The following is a 20063-nucleotide window of genomic DNA, read 5'->3' as shown; positions in this document are numbered from 1 at the left end:
CTGGATGGGTACATTTGGCTCCAGCATCTGCTTCCTTTGCTGTTCTAGAACGAAGGGCTAGTCTTTAGCAGTGATGAAAAAAAATGCCACATATCTTTCTAGTAAAGGTATGGGCTCTGGTCACAGCAGGCGTTTGGGTATATTTATTGAAAGGAGAATATGGTGAGTGAAATGGAGCCACGATGCCATGGGTTTTAACTGGGGCCGGCCTTGTTTCCCAAGAGGTCACACAAAACCGATGAGTCAACAATCTTTCTTGGATGCTCACTGCATCCATGGTGCCATCTACCTCTTCATCAAAGGGGAATTGGTAGGCACCTCCCATCCTGACAGTCTGGGGCTTCAGAGGGCCACCTCCTAAGGATAGAACCCTCACTCAGCTCTGCCAGAATCCAGCTCTGGCTGAACCTCATTCTCCTCACAAGGGGCTTTTCTGACTTTGGACTTTTGTCTCTTCAAGATCTGTGATGCCATCTCCAAGTGGGAACAAACACTGAAGGAGCTGCACCCAGGAAAGTCTGAGGGTGGGACACGCGTCGTGAAGCTGATGTATAAGAACAGGTCCTGGGAGCCGCCTGAGGGTGGGGTGCACATGAGGGCTGCCCCTGGGCACCAGTTCATCACCTCCCAAACATAATGGCTTGCCCCAATAAGGCAGAGGGGCCTATAATTACCACTCTAAGTGGCAGTCATCAGGTGGTTGCAGGCTAGCCACCCTCCTGATCCCTAATGAGACCCTGGTAGCTCAGATGTTCTTTCAGCCTTCTCTGTACTACCTCGTGGACATGTGTATGCACACATGCCACAAAACCATACCAATGTCATGGGATGGCTATATGTCACCTTATGTGAGGGTACAGTTTTGTGTAAGCACCAGATACTTAAAGCCAGGAATAAAATTTTCCTGTATTTCAGGACATACACAAGTACTTCTTCCAATTTAAACAGGAGAGATCTAATCTAGTATGTCTCCAGGCAAATAATTTCCATCAGTCTCTTGGAGTCTTAACTCAGTCAGACCCTTAACAAGTTCTGATTCTAGGCACCAGATTCCTCATGCAAAGTGCAGTAAGTCTAGTGGTTTGTTCAGAACTGACTCCTGTTGCTGTGGGTGAGACCTGCATGCCCACAGTGAGGTTAGACTTGGCTACGAATTTCTTGGGTAGTAGAAAAGAGGCTGACAAATGGCATAAACAGTTATCTTCACTGTAGGGATCAAGGTAAAGATGCAGAGAAAGCTTTCTCATTCTTGTGTGGGGTGCCAGCTGAGACCTGGCTTCTTCCTGTCTTCCCTATAGGCTATACTTTCGAAGTCAAGTCAAAGGGGAGACTGAGCGAGAGCGGCTGTTACTTGCCTTCCAAACAAGTGGAGAAATTGTGGCAGGAAGATTTCCCGTCACCAAGGAGCTGGCTCTTGAAATGGCTGCCTTGATGGCCCAGGTGAGAGACCTTACAGAAGACTGCAGATCCTGAGGCAGCAGGAAGGGTTCTGCGCTAGAGAGAAGGGACTCCTCGCTCACCGCACACAGGCTGTGTGCAGAATGGGACTGGGAACTGAAAAACTGGCCTTAAGTCCCAGTCTTCTTCCAGCGTGAGAGCCTGGTCAAGTCACTTCTTAGTGCTTCAGTTTTTTATGTGTATGTGGAGAACACGATTCCCTCCCTGCCTGCAGGGTGTGGAAAGGAGCACTGTATGTGGCACAATGCACGTGGTAAACTTTACCCCACATTCTAAGTAGAAGACTAGAAAGAGCACACGTTCAGAACGATTCTCCTGCGTGATTTCTTTAGGCATGGGCTGTCCAGGACACCTCCATGGTTCCTGATGTGGTAGCACACACATATAATCCCAGCATTTGGAGAGCTGAGGCAGAGTTGGCATAAACTCAAGTCCAGTATGGGTTCCAAGCTCTTCGTAATTATAATCTTCAATATCTGTAGCAAGCCACATGCTAATATTTCAGATGTATTTGCCTCTGTAGTTTTCATCCCCACTTAGGAGAAGGAAGTTTACACTCAGTTTAAATAACTTGAACAAAGACACAAAACTAAGTGGCAGAGCTGATGCTTGGGCTAGCTGTCTGATATCAAGCCCTCTTCTGTCCTCTGTAGTCTGAGGCACCTTCCACCTTCTAGCATTTAGCTAAAAGTGAGAGTTGATCTAGACAATCTTATTAGGACCCTATGGATGTTTCCCTAATGTCTATGAGGCATAGATAAATTCTTACCATCGTCATGTGATCAGCATAATGGGTAAGGGCTGTTTACCTCTCTAACAGCAGCCCCTTCACCCCTCAAACTCGTGACTGTTAACTCTTTCTACCTCAGGTGGAATACGGGGACTTGGAGAAGCCTATCCTGCCAGGTCCTGGAGGTACATCTCCTGCCAAATCTCAGCATCTCCTCCAGCAGGTCCTCGACAGGTTTTACCCAAAGCGCTATCGAATTGGAGCCCCCCCTGAGCAGCTGAGGTAGGCTGGAGGCAAGGTCTTACAGAGGAAGCCTGTGGGGAAACCTCAGGGCTGTGATGGAAACAGGAGGGCACTTCATCGGCACCATTTCTTTCTGTCCACTCAAACCAGGCACCTGGCAGATACGATGGCCACCAAGTGGGCAGCATTACAAGGCTGCTCCCCTGCTGAATGCATCCGCATCTACCTGACTGTGGCTCGGAAATGGCCTCTCTTTGGTGCTAAGCTCTTTGCTGCTCAGGTGAGTGACAGCAAAAGGAATTACCCAACCCCCCAGAATGCTGTTTCTCCCTTCTCTGCTCATATGTCCATCAGTCTGGTCTGCAGCCCCCACCTCACTATCAAACCCTAGGAGTTGCCATCTCCCCCACTCTGGCTGCTCCAGAGTTCCATGGTCTACCGTGGAGTTATAATTCATTGTTTATCTTCATGCTTCCTTTATTGACTCGCCAGTGCCTCTGCTGCAAAGACAAGCTCAACTAATTCACACGAGGATTCAGACCGAAGTCTGAAAGGACAAAGCAGTGTATAACCTAAACAAACTCATCTCTAGTGGCCACCCAAAAGGCCAAAAGTGAGAGAGATGGACCACCCAGGGGAATCAGATTACTCAGACAAGTAACTCTCACCTCAACACGAAGGCCAGGAGGCAAACAGTAATTTCAGTTGGACATTTTCCTCAGTAGGTGTCTGGTATGCATGAACTTTGCAGATAATCACAGGCATTACCCTGTGACCAGACATTATAATCAGACATTGAGACTGGATCTAGGTTCTGATCACTGCAGCTACAGATCAGAAAATGGACATCCACTCATCTACATAGCATATACAGATAGACTGTTGAATATATACTATTTCTAGTGCTAGCTGTTTAAAGTTACAAAAATGAACAAGGGCTGGGGAGATGGCTCAGCAGTTAAAAAGCACTGGCTGCTTTTCCATAGGTCCTGGGTTTGATTCCCAGCCTCCATATGGTGGCTCACAACTGTCTGTAATTCCAGTCTCAGGGATCCAACATCCTTTTCTGGCCTCCTTGGATACAGGCACACATGTAGTACACAGACATACAGGTAGGCAAAACAACCATACATATTAAATATAAATTTTAAAAAATGTTTTAAAGAAATGAACAGACCAGTCCCTGGCCTTTAGGAGGCTTTCAAGCGAGTGGGAACAGAACCCTCGGGAGTTGTGCATTGTTCTTCATACTCACTTTTCAATCTTTCTGAGCAACATTAATCTCCTGTTTAATTTTGGGGATATGCTGGGGACCAAACCAGGACCTTGCACAATGCTAAGAATACTCCTGCCCCCTAAGCTATACCTCCAGCCTTTGTGTGTGTCTGTATATGCGCACAAATGTTCACAGGGGCCGTGCAGTAAAAGTACAGTGGTATTATAAATAGAATGCCACTGGCCTGGAAGGTTGGAAAAGGTTTCAAAGAAAGGATATCTGTCTTCTCTTCCCCCCAGGGTTTTAGGTAGAGAGATGCCTGGAGCACTTCACTGTAGCCCTCAAAGAAACACCCAGGAAATGGCTACCGAATAGTCACAAACTCACTGAAAGGACCTAAAGCCCATCCCACTGCCCTCTTGTATTCCTATTTCTTTTATAGTCCCAAGGAAATTGGCTAAAGCGAGATGTATTTTGCTTGTGAGAGATTGGGGAGCAGGAGAAACTGTCTACCAACCGAGCTACACACCAGCCCCTAGGTCGGCCTGTATTCTACTACTCGGAGCTCTCCACCTTTCAGGTGTTGGATGGCAGAGCCCCAGGGCCAAATGCCTCCTGCCACAGCATTCCTGTGCTGTATAAATGTTATTCTCTGCTTTCCACGATGATGTGACTGCCCGTCCCTCTGGACATACCTTCTTTCTCAGAATGTACTTAGGTTCAGAATCTCTAACTGTGGGTCTGATGGGCTTTTTCTGTTTCTGCAGCCTGCCCAGCTGTCTTCTAAGGAGAGCACTCTGGTGTGGATTGCTGTGAATGAGGATGGTGTCAGCATCCTGGACCACCACACTATGGTATGCGAGGGAAAGGCTGGTTCTACCCTTCTTAAACACCTGTCTTATCTCCCCTGCTCTGGACTTAGAGGCCTGAACTGGCCATAGTCCTCCTCTTTCTAACCTCTGTCCCAGAAATGCTGTCCTATAGTCTAGATACAACTTACTTACAGATATCAGGATTTAACTCTCCAAATTATCACCATCTTTGGGATTCTCCCTTCCTGGTAAAGGCTCCCTATGTCTAGAAGAAATAGGTATGGAATTTCCCCTGAACTCAACTGGCTCCTTTCCACAGCAAGTGAACATCAATTATCCCTACTCTTCAGTGACAACGTTTGGTGGCTGCAGGGATGACTTCATGCTTGTGATTAGATCCATTCCAGACCAGAGCTCTGGAAAAAGCCATATTGACAAGTTGGTCTTCCAAATGCCTGCTCCCAAGGTGGGTCTGACAGCTATTAACAATTTACTCTGGCCTGGTGTAATATAGTAAGCTTGGTGCTTAGAGAAAACTTTGGGAAGGTTCTGCCCCAAATACAATTGTTGGCCTTGGTGTGTGATCAGCATCCCAAAGGGTTCAGGTGGGGTAGCATGTCCATCTCACTACTGAGCTGGTACTTGGTAGGACTACCTGATTCAGCCGTTGTTCCTCCTTTCTTCAGGAGGGGACTGTGCACCTCAGAGACTCTCAGGCCAACAAAGGTACATTTGTTGTACACTGACCTCTAAACATCACACTAATCTCTTTCGGGCTTTTCTCCTGAATGAGCAGTTTAAGAGAGAAAGCAGCAAAAGCCCAGGAAGGCTATGTGTGTACCCAATGTTAGAGCCAGTGAGAAACTCAGCATTCAAGACAAGGCTAGTTCAATTTCTTCACTTCTCTGACCTCAGATCACAGAAGCTACCTTCATGATCGCCAGCTACATGAACCACTGTTCTGCAACTGTGAACCTATCCACCAAGCTGCCTGCAACCCGCCAGCCCCGAGACCTGGACGGACAGCTCTTTGCTTCTGTTTCCTGCACTAAGGGGCCAGCTTTGCTGTGAACGTTCCTCCTCCCCCACCCCTGCCACCACTGGTGCCTCTGGGATTAGAGTGTGTCCTGGAGCATGCTACTACTGTGATGGGCCTAACGGCCCCTTCCGAACCTATTCTGTGAAATGTGTACTTCAGGGTCTCTGAAGCCTTTGTGCTCTTTAAGTGCCTTATCTTTCAAGGCCCAGCATTTTAAAATCCAGACCCAACATCAAAACCACTTACTATTTCTTTTACAAGAATACTGACTCTGGATGCTACCTGATTCTAGACTGAGACAGGGATGGCCCATCGTTACAAGGGCAGTGGTACTGTATTTGGGGCTTCTGCACTGATACTCAGGGAAGCTCATCTTTTTATATTGTACGTGGTCCTTATGTGGGGGCTTATACTTGAAGTTTTCTGAATATCCCTGAACAAAATAGGACTAAAATTCCTAATTCACCTAAGTTCTGGCAAATGTCTACAAATCTCTGAAACTGGACAACTTTCCCAGATGGAAAGACTGACAGAACTGGAGAAAAATGACAAGCCTCCCCCTACTGGTGAGGAGGCATTTGCTATGCTCCTACTGGGGCTGCAGCTCTAATCTTCTCAGGACAGCACACTATTCCTGTTAAGATGCAAACTTTTTCTCTCACACTGGACTAGCACAGGCAGGGACAGATCCAGTCTGCACCCTCCCTGTGTCATTTTAAGGCCCACCAGGGTTTAGTGAAGGCTGTGCTCACTACTGAAGGAAGAGGTAGTCGTCTCTCCACCCTCTGAAAGACCAAGCATGTGACTTTTGCTTGTTGCTGCTGTATGAGGCCAGGAGACAACACATCAAAACACTAAAGACCCCACCCCCATTCCCAGAATGCCTGGATTGCTCACCAACACTTCTGGTAGCTATCTTCTGAGAATTAATTGGAAGTACAGGAGCTATATATATTTGCCCTAGTAATATATGGAAGTACAAAGTTTCTTTTCAACTTTTGCCTTCCTGAGAACATTATACTCCCTTTCAACCCAGACTTTCTGATTTTGATGAAGATGACCTTTATCTCCACCTTCCCCCGAAAAAATAGTAAAAACTGCAAGTTCATATTTTGATTTTCTAACATATAAAAAAAAATCTAAGTTTATTGTATAGCTCTAAGGTAGTTCTATCATCTTTCAGTAACATGGTCAAGGGGATAGGAACAACACCCAGGAAATAAGCTTTTAACCCAACAATGTGTTTATTGCACACTACAAATTAGTTTGTCAGAATGGCTCAGCTGCTATAATCTTTCATTTCTCATCCTCTGGACTGACAAACATGACTTTACAAAGGCCTAAACACGCTTGACAGGCAGGAGCCATTTCTGTCCCAATGTCAACTCCTGCCCCAGAATTGGGTCCTGGGGTTCTAGTGGACACAGGTCTACCTCACGTCTCATCACTCTCGGGTCCTGACAACTCCTTCCAGGCTAGTGTCAAAGGCAGAAAATGCAGTTCTAGTGGGCCACATTCCAAGGGGCCCTTAAAGCCCAAAAGGATGTGGTCTACTCTAGGGTTGTTTTTGTTCTGTAATAGAGTTACAAAGAATGGAACTATTTGTAATAGACTTGGAGGTCAGATTTGCTGCCTCCTTTTCTCTTTAAATTTTCTCCTCTCCTTTCTTTCCTTTCCTTTCCCTTCCCTTCTCCCTTCACCTTCCCCTTCCTCTTCCCTTCCTAGACAGGACCTCACTAGGAAGTCCTGGCTGTCCGGAACTCAATATGGAGACCAGACTGGCCAAAAACTCAGAAAGCCACCTGCCTTCCAAGTGCTGGGATTAAAGGCCTGCACTGCCTAGCCCAGCTCCCTTTCTCCTTCCTGATCTCTAGGAATCCCAGAAACTGCCTTAGAAACAAAGGCTTCTGTAAACTGGCTTCTTAATTCTTTAATGTGACAGTCCCATGTCTGGGAACCAACATGAACTCTCTGACTTTTCATCTAAGCCCTCTTGGTCCCAGCAGCTTTTGAAGCAATAGAAAATACCGAGTAACAGAAAGGTACTAATGTGCTTGACACCCATGGCTGCAGTGCTGTGTACGCCTATCAATAAAAAGCTGTCAGTGAACCAGCAATTCCTGTGTGCTTTGGATATTTATTTATTTTCAAGTTGAGACAGTGCCTCACCATGTAGCCCAGGCTGGCCTCAAACTTTCAATTCTCCTGTTGATACCTCTTGGGTCCTGGGATAACTGGCATCCATAACACCCCTAGCTAAGCTGTGGATTAAGAGTCATCCTGCAGAGATCATAGATGGACAGAGGCTAGCCCTTTGTAAGACATTTTATTCTTGCTAATTTATACATTAAAAAAAAACTTATTCTTTCCCTAACTTTTAGACAAGAGTCCGTGGAGATGGAAATTCTATTTTTCTTGTAGAATCTGGCACCAGTCTCAATACTCCACAGATTTTAACACAAATATAAACATGCTCAGAAACTTCACAGTGTTCTTCATGTGAATTACTTTTTTGGGGGGGAGGGGGTCCTCACTATATAGCCCTGCATGGCCTCAAACTTGAGACCACCTGTTTATGCCTCGAGTTCTGGGATTAAAGCATCTGCCACTATGCCTGGCCTCCTTTTGATATGTCAAAATCCTTAAGGTTTCCCCTTGACTAGTAATGTAGATAAAATCTATAAGGGGAACTTTACAATATATCAAAACACTGAGTCAAGTTCCAACGCCTCCTCTATGGCTCTGAGATCACTCATCCATTTTGATTCTCAGGACTGTGTCCACCTAGTGATTTTTACAGTACAGAAAATAAACCAGCCACTATGGTCTAGGAGTCCTCTCCCATAAAGACAACACTGGTCTTTGAATGCTGAGATTCATGGGCTTGCTGATGTGGCTTTCTGGTGTGCCAGAATCTCCTGGCAGCTCCTGTATACTTCAATCAAGCAGTCCAGCCGAGGCTTGGCACTCTGAATTCCAAAGGGGAGAAACGCAGAGTCAAGGAGAATAGAAGAAGAATCCACTTGCAACCTCAGTCTCACATACGGCATAGCACAACTGTGAGCTAAGAGACACAGGTCAAGCCTCTGGGCGCTTTTCTGGGCGCTCTCCAAATCTGGCCTTTATGGAAGATAAAAAGCTTGTTTGTTTGTCTTGAGACAGGGTCTCTCTGTGTATTCTGGCTGTCCTGGAACTCACTACATAGACCAGGGTGGCCTCAAACTCGAGAGATCTTACTGCCTCTGCCTTCCAAATGCTGGGATTACAGGCATCAAAATACAGTTTTTAGCCTGACAAAAGCATATGATAGTGAGACAGACCATCTCAAAAGTGTTACAAGTTGTGAAATGCACCTCAGAAACAAGATGAGCAGTTTAAAATGGACATTCTGAAAAGATTTTGTATTATAAAATGTAACACAACTAAAATTTAAAAGAGAAGCCACAGAAAATTACATGTAGAAAGTCTATTTAATAAATGTTTACTATTCAAAAATAACACAAAATTATTACAAATATATAACTGATTTCTAGGTTCTACTCAGCTAGAAGAGAAAACTTAACAGTTTAAAACAAGAGGATTACAGGTTTGTGCCACCAATGATTTTTATTGTAAGATCAAAAGAAAAGATAATCTAGACACTATTTAAAGCCTAGCAATAAAATAGTTAAATAAATATTTCAATATAATAGAACATAATTATTTAAAGTAAATATACTGGCTGTGGTAGAAAAGATATAGGTAGGTAGGTAGGTAGGTAGATACTGGCTGTGGTAGAAAAGATATAGATAGATAGATAGATAGATAGATAGATAGATACTGGCTGTGGTAGAAAAGATATAGACAGACAAACAGAGAAAGAGAGAGAATATCTCAGCCTCACTGTATTAATTAAACTTATACAATGGTAGATTGAGAGACTAGAAGAAAGTGATTTATTTGTAAGCAGAAATCGTTATATGATTGGTAATTGTCTTCTAAGATTTTTGTGAATTATTAATATTTTTTAAAGTGTATCTTCATCAGAGAGAGGCTGCTGAGATCTAAAATAAATCCTAACTTTTACTCACTCTGACAACAGAAATTCATGTCGACTGAACAAAAGAGGCAAGGGTAAGCAGACAGAGAAAAGGTAGGCTTTCGCAGGAGAAAGGAAGAACACTGCTCACCTGGAAGACAGGAACTACTTGGGATATCTCATGTGGCTTCCCTGGGTCCTTCAATAAAATGCAGAGGTAGTAAATCACCTTCTGCTGTAAGAAAAGACACCAAACAGAGGTCTCGGTGAAACTCGTCTTGTTTCATTTTCCTTCAAGGGAAGAATAAAATCCTTTCCACAAATTACCTCTAAGTAGTGAAATATTTGACAACTTTTGATATAGAAGAAAAGTTTATTTTTATCCCTGTTTATTTATTTTTTCAAGACAAGGTTTTTCTGTACTTTTGTAGCCTGTCCTGAAACTCACTCTTGTAGACCAGGCTGGCCTTGAACTCACAGAGATCTGCTTGCCTCTGCTTCCTGAGTGCTGGGATTAAAGGCATATGCCACCACCGCCCCTTTTATCCTTTATCTCTATTTGATATATATAAAAAAATCTTTTTGCTTTGTTTTTGCTGAGACAGGGTCTTACTATGTATCACTGGCTAGCCTGGAACTTGCTATGTACACCAGGCTAGCCTCACTCACAGAGATCCACCTGCCTCTGCCTCCCAGATGCTAGGATGAAAAGCGTGTGCAACCATGCATAGCAAATAAAAAAATAATCATCACTGAATTGTAATGTACTGACAAATAGAAACATCAAAGCTAGATTAAGGTAACCATTCAAACACTTGCCAAGTCTCAAATTCTGTACCATCAGAATGTCCACTCTGAAGCCACAGAGCTTTGCTTAGGGTTTTATGCTTTATCAATTATACTTTTATGCCACTTACCCACTACAAAACAGGGGGAAAATGACGTAGAATTGAAACTAGAATAAGAACTGGCTTTACATCTTCCTTCATTACTTCATGTGTCCCTTTGTCTACATTCTGATTTTTAAAGAATTAACTCCCTTCAAAAAAAAGGAGGGGGGGCAAGTATGTTAGTATGAACCAGAAGTCCTACTAATCAGGATGCCAAGGCAAGTGGCTCCTTGAAACTAGGTTAGATATTAGAAGCCAACCTGAGCAACATAGTGAGACCTCATTCCGAGAAAGGAAGCAATCAAATGCTCTTGCATCTGAGCTACGAGATATAAGACAAAACCCTGACTCTTTCTTTATCCACGACAGACTGCTACCTCTGCATCAACCATGGTTTATGCATTTGCTATGCTTTTTAATAGAGTGTACTCCTACTTATAAAAAAAAAAAAGCAAAAGTTTGTTAGCCAGGCATGATGACATACGTCTCTAATCCCAGCACTCAGGAGGCAGAATCTGTAGACTTCTGTGAGTTTGAGGACAATCTGGTTTATATAGTTAAGTTCTAGGACAGCCAGGGCTACACAATGAGACCCTGGCTCAAAAACAAACAAACAACAAGAGTAGTGGGCAGGGGGCTAAAGAAATGGCTCAGCAGTTAAGAGTGCTTCCTGCCTTTCTACAGGATGGAGTTCAGTTCCTAGTGTCCATGTTGGGTGGCTCACAACCGCCTGTGACACCACCTCCAGGGGATCTGACCTCCTCTTCTGACCTCAACAGGATACATACACAGACACACACGCATAAGTAAAAATAAAAATTTATAAAATTATGAACAAGCACAAAGAGACAGAGAGGTAGGAGGATGGGAAGTTCAAGGCCAGCATAAGCTATACAGTCAGACCCTGACTCAGGAAAAAAAACAGTTTACTGTAGGCAGTACAGGACTACACTTGGCAGCAACCACAAGCATCTTGTTATTACATCTTTTGATTCATCAATGAGATGTCTGAGTGAGTAAACTGTACCATTATATAAGAATGTTCTGTACAACCAGCAGACTGGTAAACGATGCATTTCTTAGAACACACCCCATCACCGAGGAAACTTATTTTAATGTAAGTTTCTCTTTCATGGTTCACGAGCATGCCAGCCAAAAAATAACTACTTGTATTGGAACAGAGGATCCTTAAGTTTAATTTTGTGACAATGAATGCTTTATGAGCAGACTGCCTCCATGCAGAGTTCAGAGATACCCCGTATACACTTACTTACCATGTAAATAGCCTCATTAATGATAACATCCTTGACCTTGTCCATCTCTATGAAGGTGGTACTTTCTTTGCCAGAAGCATAGGATGAAGTCATCTGGATGCCAAGTGAATCGATGATTAACAAAGTCTCCTGATCAATCTTCACAAAATGGAGGTAACCAAGCAGGCCTATGATGGTGATGAAGATGGCAGCAGAGAGGATCATGCTATTCTGAAGAGAGAGCCAGACACAGGCAGGAAGATTACCAAATGCCCCTATGTGGATCTGTAACACACAGCGAGTTAAACCGACCATGAGGGACAAGGCCTTTGCTCTGGTCACTACACTGCGGTGAAGAGACAGGGAACAAGCATGGAGGGGGATCACTTTCTCTGGAGCTCCTGAAGTGTTTGGACAGCACGCAGAGTGAAAAGGTCCAGACTACTAATGAATAGGTCTGGGATGTCCCAGCAAAACATCCGCCATCATCACATCTATCTCAGAAATTTTCTTCCTAAAATAACAACTTAAGGACCCAGTGCTTTCCCTCTCCTATTCCCCCTGAAAAATATATAGCACAGAATTACAGACACAACTGTGAGGTGCTCTGTACAGCAGCTGATACGACTCCCTGAATGACAGTCACTTATATTTTTCCTAATAGAATTTGGAATACAGTTTGATTGGTTTAGAAGTAGACACATATCACAACCCCAGCCAATGAGAAGTTGTAGTCAGAGGTCTACAGAAGAGGCCAATTTATTACATTATTATATTTTTAAAAAAATATATGGGTAGAAAGAATGGAGAAAGGAAAGCGGGGTGGGGAAGGGAACAGTGCCAGGGGCATTAAGATTAAAGCATCCAGGGATAGCCTATCATGCAAGACTTAGTTGGTGCAGAGATTTATTAGAAGCCAGTGGTTTCTGGTGGGTACACTCTCCCACAAAGACATTCGGGCTGAGGACTAAGAGTACACTGGAGGGAGTTTGAATGAGAGGAGCCAGGGTCAAATAAGACTCTCACTTGAACTCTGAGATCTTCGGACCTTACTTCTTACTGTGTTAATAATGGCCTCATCATTTTCATTTCCTTTTGTTCTGGGTTACTTACAGCTATGACCAAATGATGTGTTAAGGGGTCAGAAAATGGTAGGCAGGTTGGGGGTGTAGTGGTCCAGCATTTGTCTGGCATGAACAGGCCCTATTGGATCCATACCACTGCCCCCTGTACCCACCCCCACGTGCACACAAGAGCTATGTATGTCCTTCTGTCTAAGACACATTTATAACCTTTACCACTTCTGAAGCTGCAATGTGGGACGTTTTGTTGTTTCTTTCATTTGGTGTCTCACACTCTTGCTCCCGACTCTACAAAGAAAAGGTAATCACTGAACTAGTTAGTGTCTTAGGATTAGGTGTGTTATTGCTGTGATAACACACCATGCCAAAAGCTACCTGGGGAGAAAAGGGTTTCTTTCAGCCTACAGTTCCACATCACAGTCCACCACCATCACTGGGGGGAGTCAGGACAGGAACTAAAACTGGGCAGGAACCTAGAGGCAGGAGCTGATGCAGAGGCCGTAAAGGGGTGCTGCTTACTGGCTTGCTCTCCATGGCTTGCTCACCCTGCCTTATAAAACCCACCCAGCCAAGATTGGCATTACCCACTGAAGAAAATGTGCCACAGGCTTCCCATGGGCCAATCTGGTAGGGGCATTTTCTCAATTGAAGTGTCCTCTCCCAAAATGACTCCAGTTTGTGTTGCCATAAAAACTAAGCAGCACACCTAGAATCAATAAAACTCAGTAATGCTGAACCACATTCACAAAGCCAAAAAATGTCTCACTCTTTGCACTGACCAGTCCCCCTTTAACCTGACTCTAATCAGATTCTTCTAAGTATTCTATGACCTCAGCATCTATCTTTAATGGACTTGAAGGCCCTGTCATCCAGGAATTGTGCTGAATTAGCTTGAGAGAGGTCATCCTTTGAGGGCAAACCCCAATGACTAAATACATATCCCCACAGGCCCCATCTCTTAAGGGTTCCACATTTTGTTTTGCTGTTGGCTTTTTGTTTGTTTGTTTTTAAACAATGAGCCCAAGCTGGGCAGTGGTGGCGCACACCTTTAATTCCAGCACTTGGGAGGCAGAGGCAGGCGAATCTCTGTGAGTTTGAGACCAGCCTGGTCTACAAGAGCTAGTTCCAGGACAGGCTCCAAAACCACAGAGAAACCCTGTCTCGAAAAGCCCAAAAAAATAAAAAATAAAAATAAAATAAACAATGAGCCTATCAAATCTATTTTTATTTATGTGTTTTGCCTGCATGTATGTCTATCTGTGTAAGGATATCAGGTTCCCTGGAAGTGGAGTCACAGACAATCGAGAGTTGCCATGTGAATACTAGGAATTGAACCCAGGTCCTCTGGAAGAGTCATCTCTCCAGTCCCGACATATCAAATAGAAACTGTTGCATTTACCTTCTGCAGTTATCCTAACTGGACAAACGTTGTGATGCACATCTTTAATACCAGTTCTGGGAAGGCAGAGGCAAATGGATCTGAGTTCCAGGCCAGCCAAAGCTACACAGTGAGACCTTGTCTCAAAACAAAACAAAACCCAATCAAGCATGGTGGTGTACTCCTTTAGTCCTAGCATTTGGGAGGCTGAGGCAAGTGGATCTCTGAGTTCAAAGCCAACCTGGTCAAAGAGTGAGCTCCAGGCCAGAAAAGGCTACACAGTGAGACCCTTTCTCTAAAAAACAAATAACAAAGAACAAAAACAGGCTGGAGAGACAGCTCATAGGTTAAGAGCATTGGCTGCTCTTCCAGAGGACCTGGGTTCAATTTCTAGCAACCACATGGTAGCTCACAGCTGTCTGTAATTTCAGTTCCAGGGGACCTGACACCATCTTCTGACCTCCTTGGGCACCAGGCACATGTGGTACAGACAAACATACAGGCAAAATACCAATACGCATAAAATAAAATTTAAATAATATAAAAGGACAAAAAGAATATGGGTCAGAGACCTACAAAGACTAAAATATTAATTTGGCTTTTAAAAGAAAAGGTTTGCTGACTTCTGTTCAGATAATTACTTTTGGCTGATAAATGAGAGTTAGAGCTGGGCCTCTGGTGACCCAGAAACATCAAGTTTCAAGTAACTAACTTCCAGGTGTTGAAAAATGTCTTGTAAACAGTACAGATTGAATAAACATTATGGAAGAAAGGCCAGATTAAATTCAGATGCAAGGTTGATACATAAGAGAGTCTAGTCGGGCAGTGGTGACACACACTTTTAATCCCAGCACTCGGGGAGGCAGAGGCAGGCAGAACTCTGTGAGTTGGAGGCCAGCCTAGTCTAAAGAGGGAATTCCAGTACAGTCAGAGATACACAGAGAAATCCTGTCTTGAAAAAAGAACGAAGAAGAAGAAGAGGAGGAGGTGGTGGAGGAGGAGAGGAGGAAGAGAAGGAGGAGGAGGAAGAAGAAGAAGGAGGAGGAGAAGAGGAGGAGGAACGAGAAGAAGAAGAAGAAGAAGAAGAAGAAGAAGAAGAAGAAGAAGAAGAAGAAGAAGAAGAAGAAGAAGAAGAAGAGGAAAAAAGAGTCTAGAATACTGTGTTACTGACTACAAGTGTCAGTAACAAGGAAGTGGGAAGGAAGAAGGGGAGAGAAGGAGTGAGAGGGCAGGAGGGCCATAAAAGAGTGGAGAGGGAAAGAGAGGGGCAGAGAGAGATTGAAACACACAGGACTGTCCCATGACGACTTCAAGGCAGCAGGCCCTCACTGGTGCAGAGAAGACAGTGCATGCTGGGAGGACTTAAAGCGCTCAGATTGGAATAGTATTAGAAGAACTATGAATTCAAAGGCAAGAAGAATGACAGGATGAAGAACAGAAAATGCTCAGGGAATTTCGCCCACTCAGCTTTCTGTTAAGATAACTGGACTCAATGCACTATTCATTTGAGTCAGGGTTGGAGGCCACGTATTTGAATGTCTCCTTTGAAAGCTCTTTTCACTGCAGATATTCATTACCTTCATGAATATTTTGAACGGGGGCAAAGATCTGAAATTTTGGCACACAGAGCCCCAGGGAAGTTTTGGAGTATGAGGGAGCAAGCATTACTTCTGCACTTGGGGGACATTAGGGTTAACGCGCAAGAGAAGTATTAGTACAGCAGGGAGCTGGCGTGACCCACTCTGAGCTGGTGTGGTGTACACAGCTGTAATTCCAGCACCTGATGGGGGCCGAGGTTGGAGGATGGAGAGAGGACAGCCTAGGCTACATGACAAGGCCCTGTATCTCAAAACAAACCAACACGTAGGGAACACAACTGCCTGAGACCTGTTAGAAAGTCAAGCAGCTCTGGTTCTGAAGCCCGTACCTGTCACCTGGCCAACATCAAGGCTATTACGTGATTACTCTTCTGAACCTTTGTTTTCTTCTAGGGTTGAAGTAAGAAATTCAGCAAAACAGCTAGCAGGCACTCTGGGCATGTAATATGTTCCTCCTTTCAGATAATTGCACAGGTATCTGAAATATAGGCTAGCATTAAAGTTCAACTGGGCACGGTGATGTGTCCCTTTAATCCCAGCACTCAGGAGGCAGAGGCAGGGAATGTCTGTGAGTTCGAGGTCGGCCTGATCTACAGAATGAGTTCAAACCAGTCAGAGCTACATGGTGAGACACTAATGCCCCTCCAAAAAAAAAAAAAAGGAATAAAAATCCCACTATATTGTAAATTGCAGGGAGGGTTAGGTCAACTTAATGAATTCAACTGATCTGTGAAGAAACTTTTAGATACAAATTGGTACAAATTAGGGTCTTTAAAAAAATACTATTTAGGGGCTGGAGAGATGGCTCAGTGGTTAAGAGCATTGCCTGCTCTTCCAAAGGTCCTGAGTTCAATTCCCAGCAACCACATGGTGGCTTACAACCATCTGTGATGAGGTCTGGTGCCCTCTTCTGGCCTGCAGGCATATATGCAGAAAGAATTGTATACATAATAAATAAATAAATGTTTAAAAAAAATACTATTTATTTATATGTTTTGTAGCCCTGATTGTTATGGAGCTCAGGATGTACAGTGATGCAGACCAGGCTGGCTCCTGCATCTCCCAGATGCATCCTTCTCTAGTGTTGGGATGACAGGCGTACACCTTCACACCCAGCCTACTACTTACTGTGTGGAGGTCAGAGGACTTTTGGGAATCGCTCTTTCCTTCCGTCATGTGAGTTTTGGGATTCTCAACTAAGGGCATCAGCTGCCCTTACTTGCTGAGCCATCATCCCCCAGGTCCTAAATGAGTGGTCTTAATTTCATCTATTTCTATGTAAATCATTACACTCTGCCATCTGCTTTGACGGCATAAAAGCTCATGGGCCAGGTGTGACGAAGCACACCCTTGGTCCCAGGCTAGGGAGGCAGAGCAGGTGCCACATAACTTGGCCTATAATCCAGTTCCAGTACCACATATACTGAGACTCTGACAAAATAAAAAAAGGAAGAAGAAAGCGAATGGATGTTCTAATACAAACAATATGCAGATTACAGAAATAAACAGTTCTAGTGTACTTAGCTCTGGCGAGACCACGCTGGGAATATTTTCATTTCAGGACACTATACAGGAAACCAGCACTCATCCTGAGCAATTGGATGATGCTTTTCACTTGAAAACTGTGACAAACTCACGGCATTTGACCTTCACAATATTATTAACCATCTTAGATACGTGAAAAGTGAGGCTCAGAAGAAAAAAAAAACACTAAAAGTCTGGAAACTAAACATTGAAAACACTCATGTCCTAAATTTGGCAATTCTTTAGAAAGTGCACGTAAGGCCGTGCGGTAGTGGTGCACGCCTTTAATCCCAGCACTTGGGAGGCAGAGGCAGGGGGATCTCTGTGAGTTCGAGGCCAGCCTGGTCTACAAGAGCTAGTTCCAGGACAGGCTACAAGGCTACAGAGAAATCTTGTCTCGGGGGACAAAAAGGTGTACTTAAATTGGGGAAGGGTTGGGAGGGGGAGGCAGTTGACATGGTCTTGAAACGCAGAGATCAGGAAGAAATAGTGCGCTCCTTCTGCACACACACGTGCACAGCTGTGTCTGCCAAAGCCCCTTTCTGGAATTCTGTGGTCCTCTGGCTAGTTACAGGCAGTGAGGCGTGCATGGGGGAGGAGCATCCATGACAGTTCTCCGAGGAGGTACGCTCTGGGGATGAGCAGGGCAGCCACCCAGTGAGGGAGAACAGTCCAGCCAGGGGAAGGCGTCCCGGGCCCGGAGTCCCCACACTCCAGCCCGGGCCCACGGGGCAGCGCTTTTTAAAGCGGCCGCCTGCGAAGGCCGAGCACCGGCCTTTACCTCGCACAGGGTGAAGAGTCCGTAGGCCGCCAGCCACACGACGCAGGTGACGGCGGTCAGCGAGCGCAGCGACAGCCGAGCCGAGCTGAGGCCGAACTCGCGGCAGTACGGCGAATAGTAGCGACGCCGCAGCACCACGCGGCCGCCGCAAATATCCGAGAAGCTCTTCTCGTCCTCCATGGCCGCGGACGCCAGGCGCTGGCGCCGCTCTAGCGCACCCGGAGGACCGAAGTCTCGCCGGCTCCCGACCTTTCCGGAAGCGGCTCGGCCCCGCCCGCCACGCGCTCCGCGCAGCCGTACTTGCGCACCGAGAGCAGGGCAAGGGGTTGAAGCAGGTTTTCCCAGTCTGTCCATAGCCCAGGCTCCCCAGATACGTGGCACCAGTTTCAGACAGATTAGGATCTCTGTTCACTCGGCTGACTCATTTATATTGCGACTCCAGAGTGAGCCCCAGAAATGGTCCACAGGTGTGCTCATTCATTCATTCATTTCCTTGAGAAGGAATTTTAGGTGCTGATGATTCCCTGTTCCCCAGGTAGCTTCTTTTCTAGTAGAGAAAAGCGATATTGATGTAACTTAAAGTAGTAGTATTGGCAAAAATGTTAAGACCAGTAGAAAAGGACTGGGCAACCTTAAGTGAAGCTCTCATCACTAAACCTACAAGGATGAAGGCCACACTGGTCTGGGGGATGCTGGGGAAGAAAATCTCCAGAAAATAAAAGGACCGGGCAAAGCTTGGAGGCTGGAAGAGGGTTAAGTCACAGAAAGCAAAAAATTAGAGAGGTTAGTATGCATGGGAAAACAAAGTTAGGGACATAGGTAAGCCTAAGACCCAGGTTTGGGCTGGACAGATGTCTTTGCTGTTAAGAGTGTATCAATCCCAAAGATGGGAGGAGAGAGACCACAGTCGCAAATCATCATGGCCCCATTAACGAAAGCAAGCTGTTAATTAAAGTGAGCTTTTCTATTCACATACATGGGCTGCCTCCCCGTAAGGCAGGGTTCAGGGGTCTGTGTTGGATGTGAGGAAAACAAGGCGTTTATAGCTCAGGAGGAGAATTTGGTGGGCAAAATAGGATTAAAGGAGCAGAACATGAACATGACAAGTTACAAAAGCAAGCTTGCAAGATGGGTATAACAAAGTAGTTCTAACAGGTTGTCATAATGGCAAAGTCATAGGTGGTCAGAGAACCTTTTGAAACAAAGGTAGGGTTGCAAGACCTTTGAAAAAAATAACTTTTTCAAAGACATGATGGCCATTCCTGGAACAGGCAATACAGAACCATTTATAGTTAAGGTTCAGACTGGGTTCTTAAAGTCTTTTTGCGGAGCTCTCGTTTTAGTATTTGCTACATGTAGGTTTAGCAGTGTAAGAAGACCATGTTAGGAGCCATCCTGGTGGCTCTGCAGGGAAAGGCACCTGCCCCAGGCTGATGGCTTATGTTTGCTTCATGAATCCACAGTGGGAGGAGAGAGCCAGCTCCCACAAATTGACTTCTGCTTGCCACATGCTCACTGCTATGACATACGTACACCTACAAATAAATAAATGTTTTGTTTATTTTCAAGAATGTTGTCTTATAATGCTTTTATTCAATTTGAGTTGGGTGGGTGGTATTTCAAAACAAGTTCCACTCTATAGCCCAAGCTGGAATCAGCTTGTGATTCCTCAGCCTCAGCTGTCTCTGAATGCTGGGGGTCTGCCATAGCTCGTGTGAGAGAATTATAGGTTACCATGCATATAAGGCCAAATTAGAGCCCTTATTGGCCAGCGACCACGAGCAGGCTGGAGCCTCAGAAGAAGTCTTGGCCCCTGAAGGTTAGGGGTTTAGCAGTGTTGCTCCTCAGGGTCCCTGGACAGTCTTCAGCGGAAGGGGACAATGCCTTTTCAGTCACGTGTCACAGAGCTCACGGCCAACGTGCCTATGACCAAAGGTGGGTTAATAAGCAAAACCATAACTATTATTGTTATTACTGGTTTTTCGAGACAGGGTTTCACTGTGTAGCCCTGGCTGTCCTGAAACTCATTCTGTAGACCGGG

The 20063-nt window shown here is 44.9% G+C and overlaps 2 protein-coding genes across 7 annotated transcripts in view; one reads left to right on the top strand and one right to left on the bottom strand.

Annotated features, from left to right (window-relative positions):
• Window positions 1–7615, top strand: part of Plekhh1 (pleckstrin homology, MyTH4 and FERM domain containing H1) — a 46390-nt gene extending 38775 nt beyond the window's left edge. For 4 of the 5 annotated variants that reach the window (XM_050158595.1, XM_050158592.1, XM_050158594.1 and 1 more), the window contains 7 exons: window positions 461–561; window positions 1299–1440; window positions 2328–2470; window positions 2582–2711; window positions 4415–4501; window positions 4779–4925; window positions 5375–7615. In XM_050158595.1, coding sequence (XP_050014552.1) covers window positions 461–561; window positions 1299–1440; window positions 2328–2470; window positions 2582–2711; window positions 4415–4501; window positions 4779–4925; window positions 5375–5530 — 906 coding nt within the window. In that variant the 3' untranslated portion in view covers window positions 5531–7615. Of the gene's footprint in view, window positions 1–460; window positions 562–1298; window positions 1441–2327; window positions 2471–2581; window positions 2712–4414; window positions 4502–4778; window positions 4926–5374 lie in introns of those variants that run through there. The other variant, XM_050158596.1, reaches the window with a different exon arrangement.
• A 192-nt stretch (window positions 7616–7807) lies between these two features.
• Pigh (phosphatidylinositol glycan anchor biosynthesis class H) lies at window positions 7808–18282 on the bottom strand. 2 transcript variants are annotated; one of them, XM_050158597.1, is made up of 4 exons: window positions 18023–18282; window positions 11681–11890; window positions 9668–9751; window positions 7808–8467 (listed from the first exon to the last, which is right to left on the bottom strand). In XM_050158597.1, exons 1-4 carry the CDS (start codon window positions 18200–18202, stop codon window positions 8375–8377), a joined length of 567 nt encoding a protein of 188 aa, XP_050014554.1. In that variant the 5' UTR covers window positions 18203–18282; the 3' UTR covers window positions 7808–8374. The 2 variants fall into 2 exon arrangements, with proteins under 2 accessions (XP_050014554.1, XP_050014556.1); XM_050158599.1 differs by having other exon boundaries at window positions 9668–9748.
• Between the last annotated feature and the right edge of the window lie 1781 nt (window positions 18283–20063).

The sequence above is a fragment of the Alexandromys fortis genome, unplaced genomic scaffold, assembly GCF_014885135.2.
Source record: "Alexandromys fortis isolate MF-2015 unplaced genomic scaffold, M_Fortis_MF-2015_v1.1 scaffold_99, whole genome shotgun sequence".
In the NCBI taxonomy this organism is placed as follows: domain Eukaryota; kingdom Metazoa; phylum Chordata; class Mammalia; order Rodentia; family Cricetidae; genus Alexandromys; species Alexandromys fortis.
This window is presented reverse-complemented; position numbering and strand designations above follow the sequence as displayed.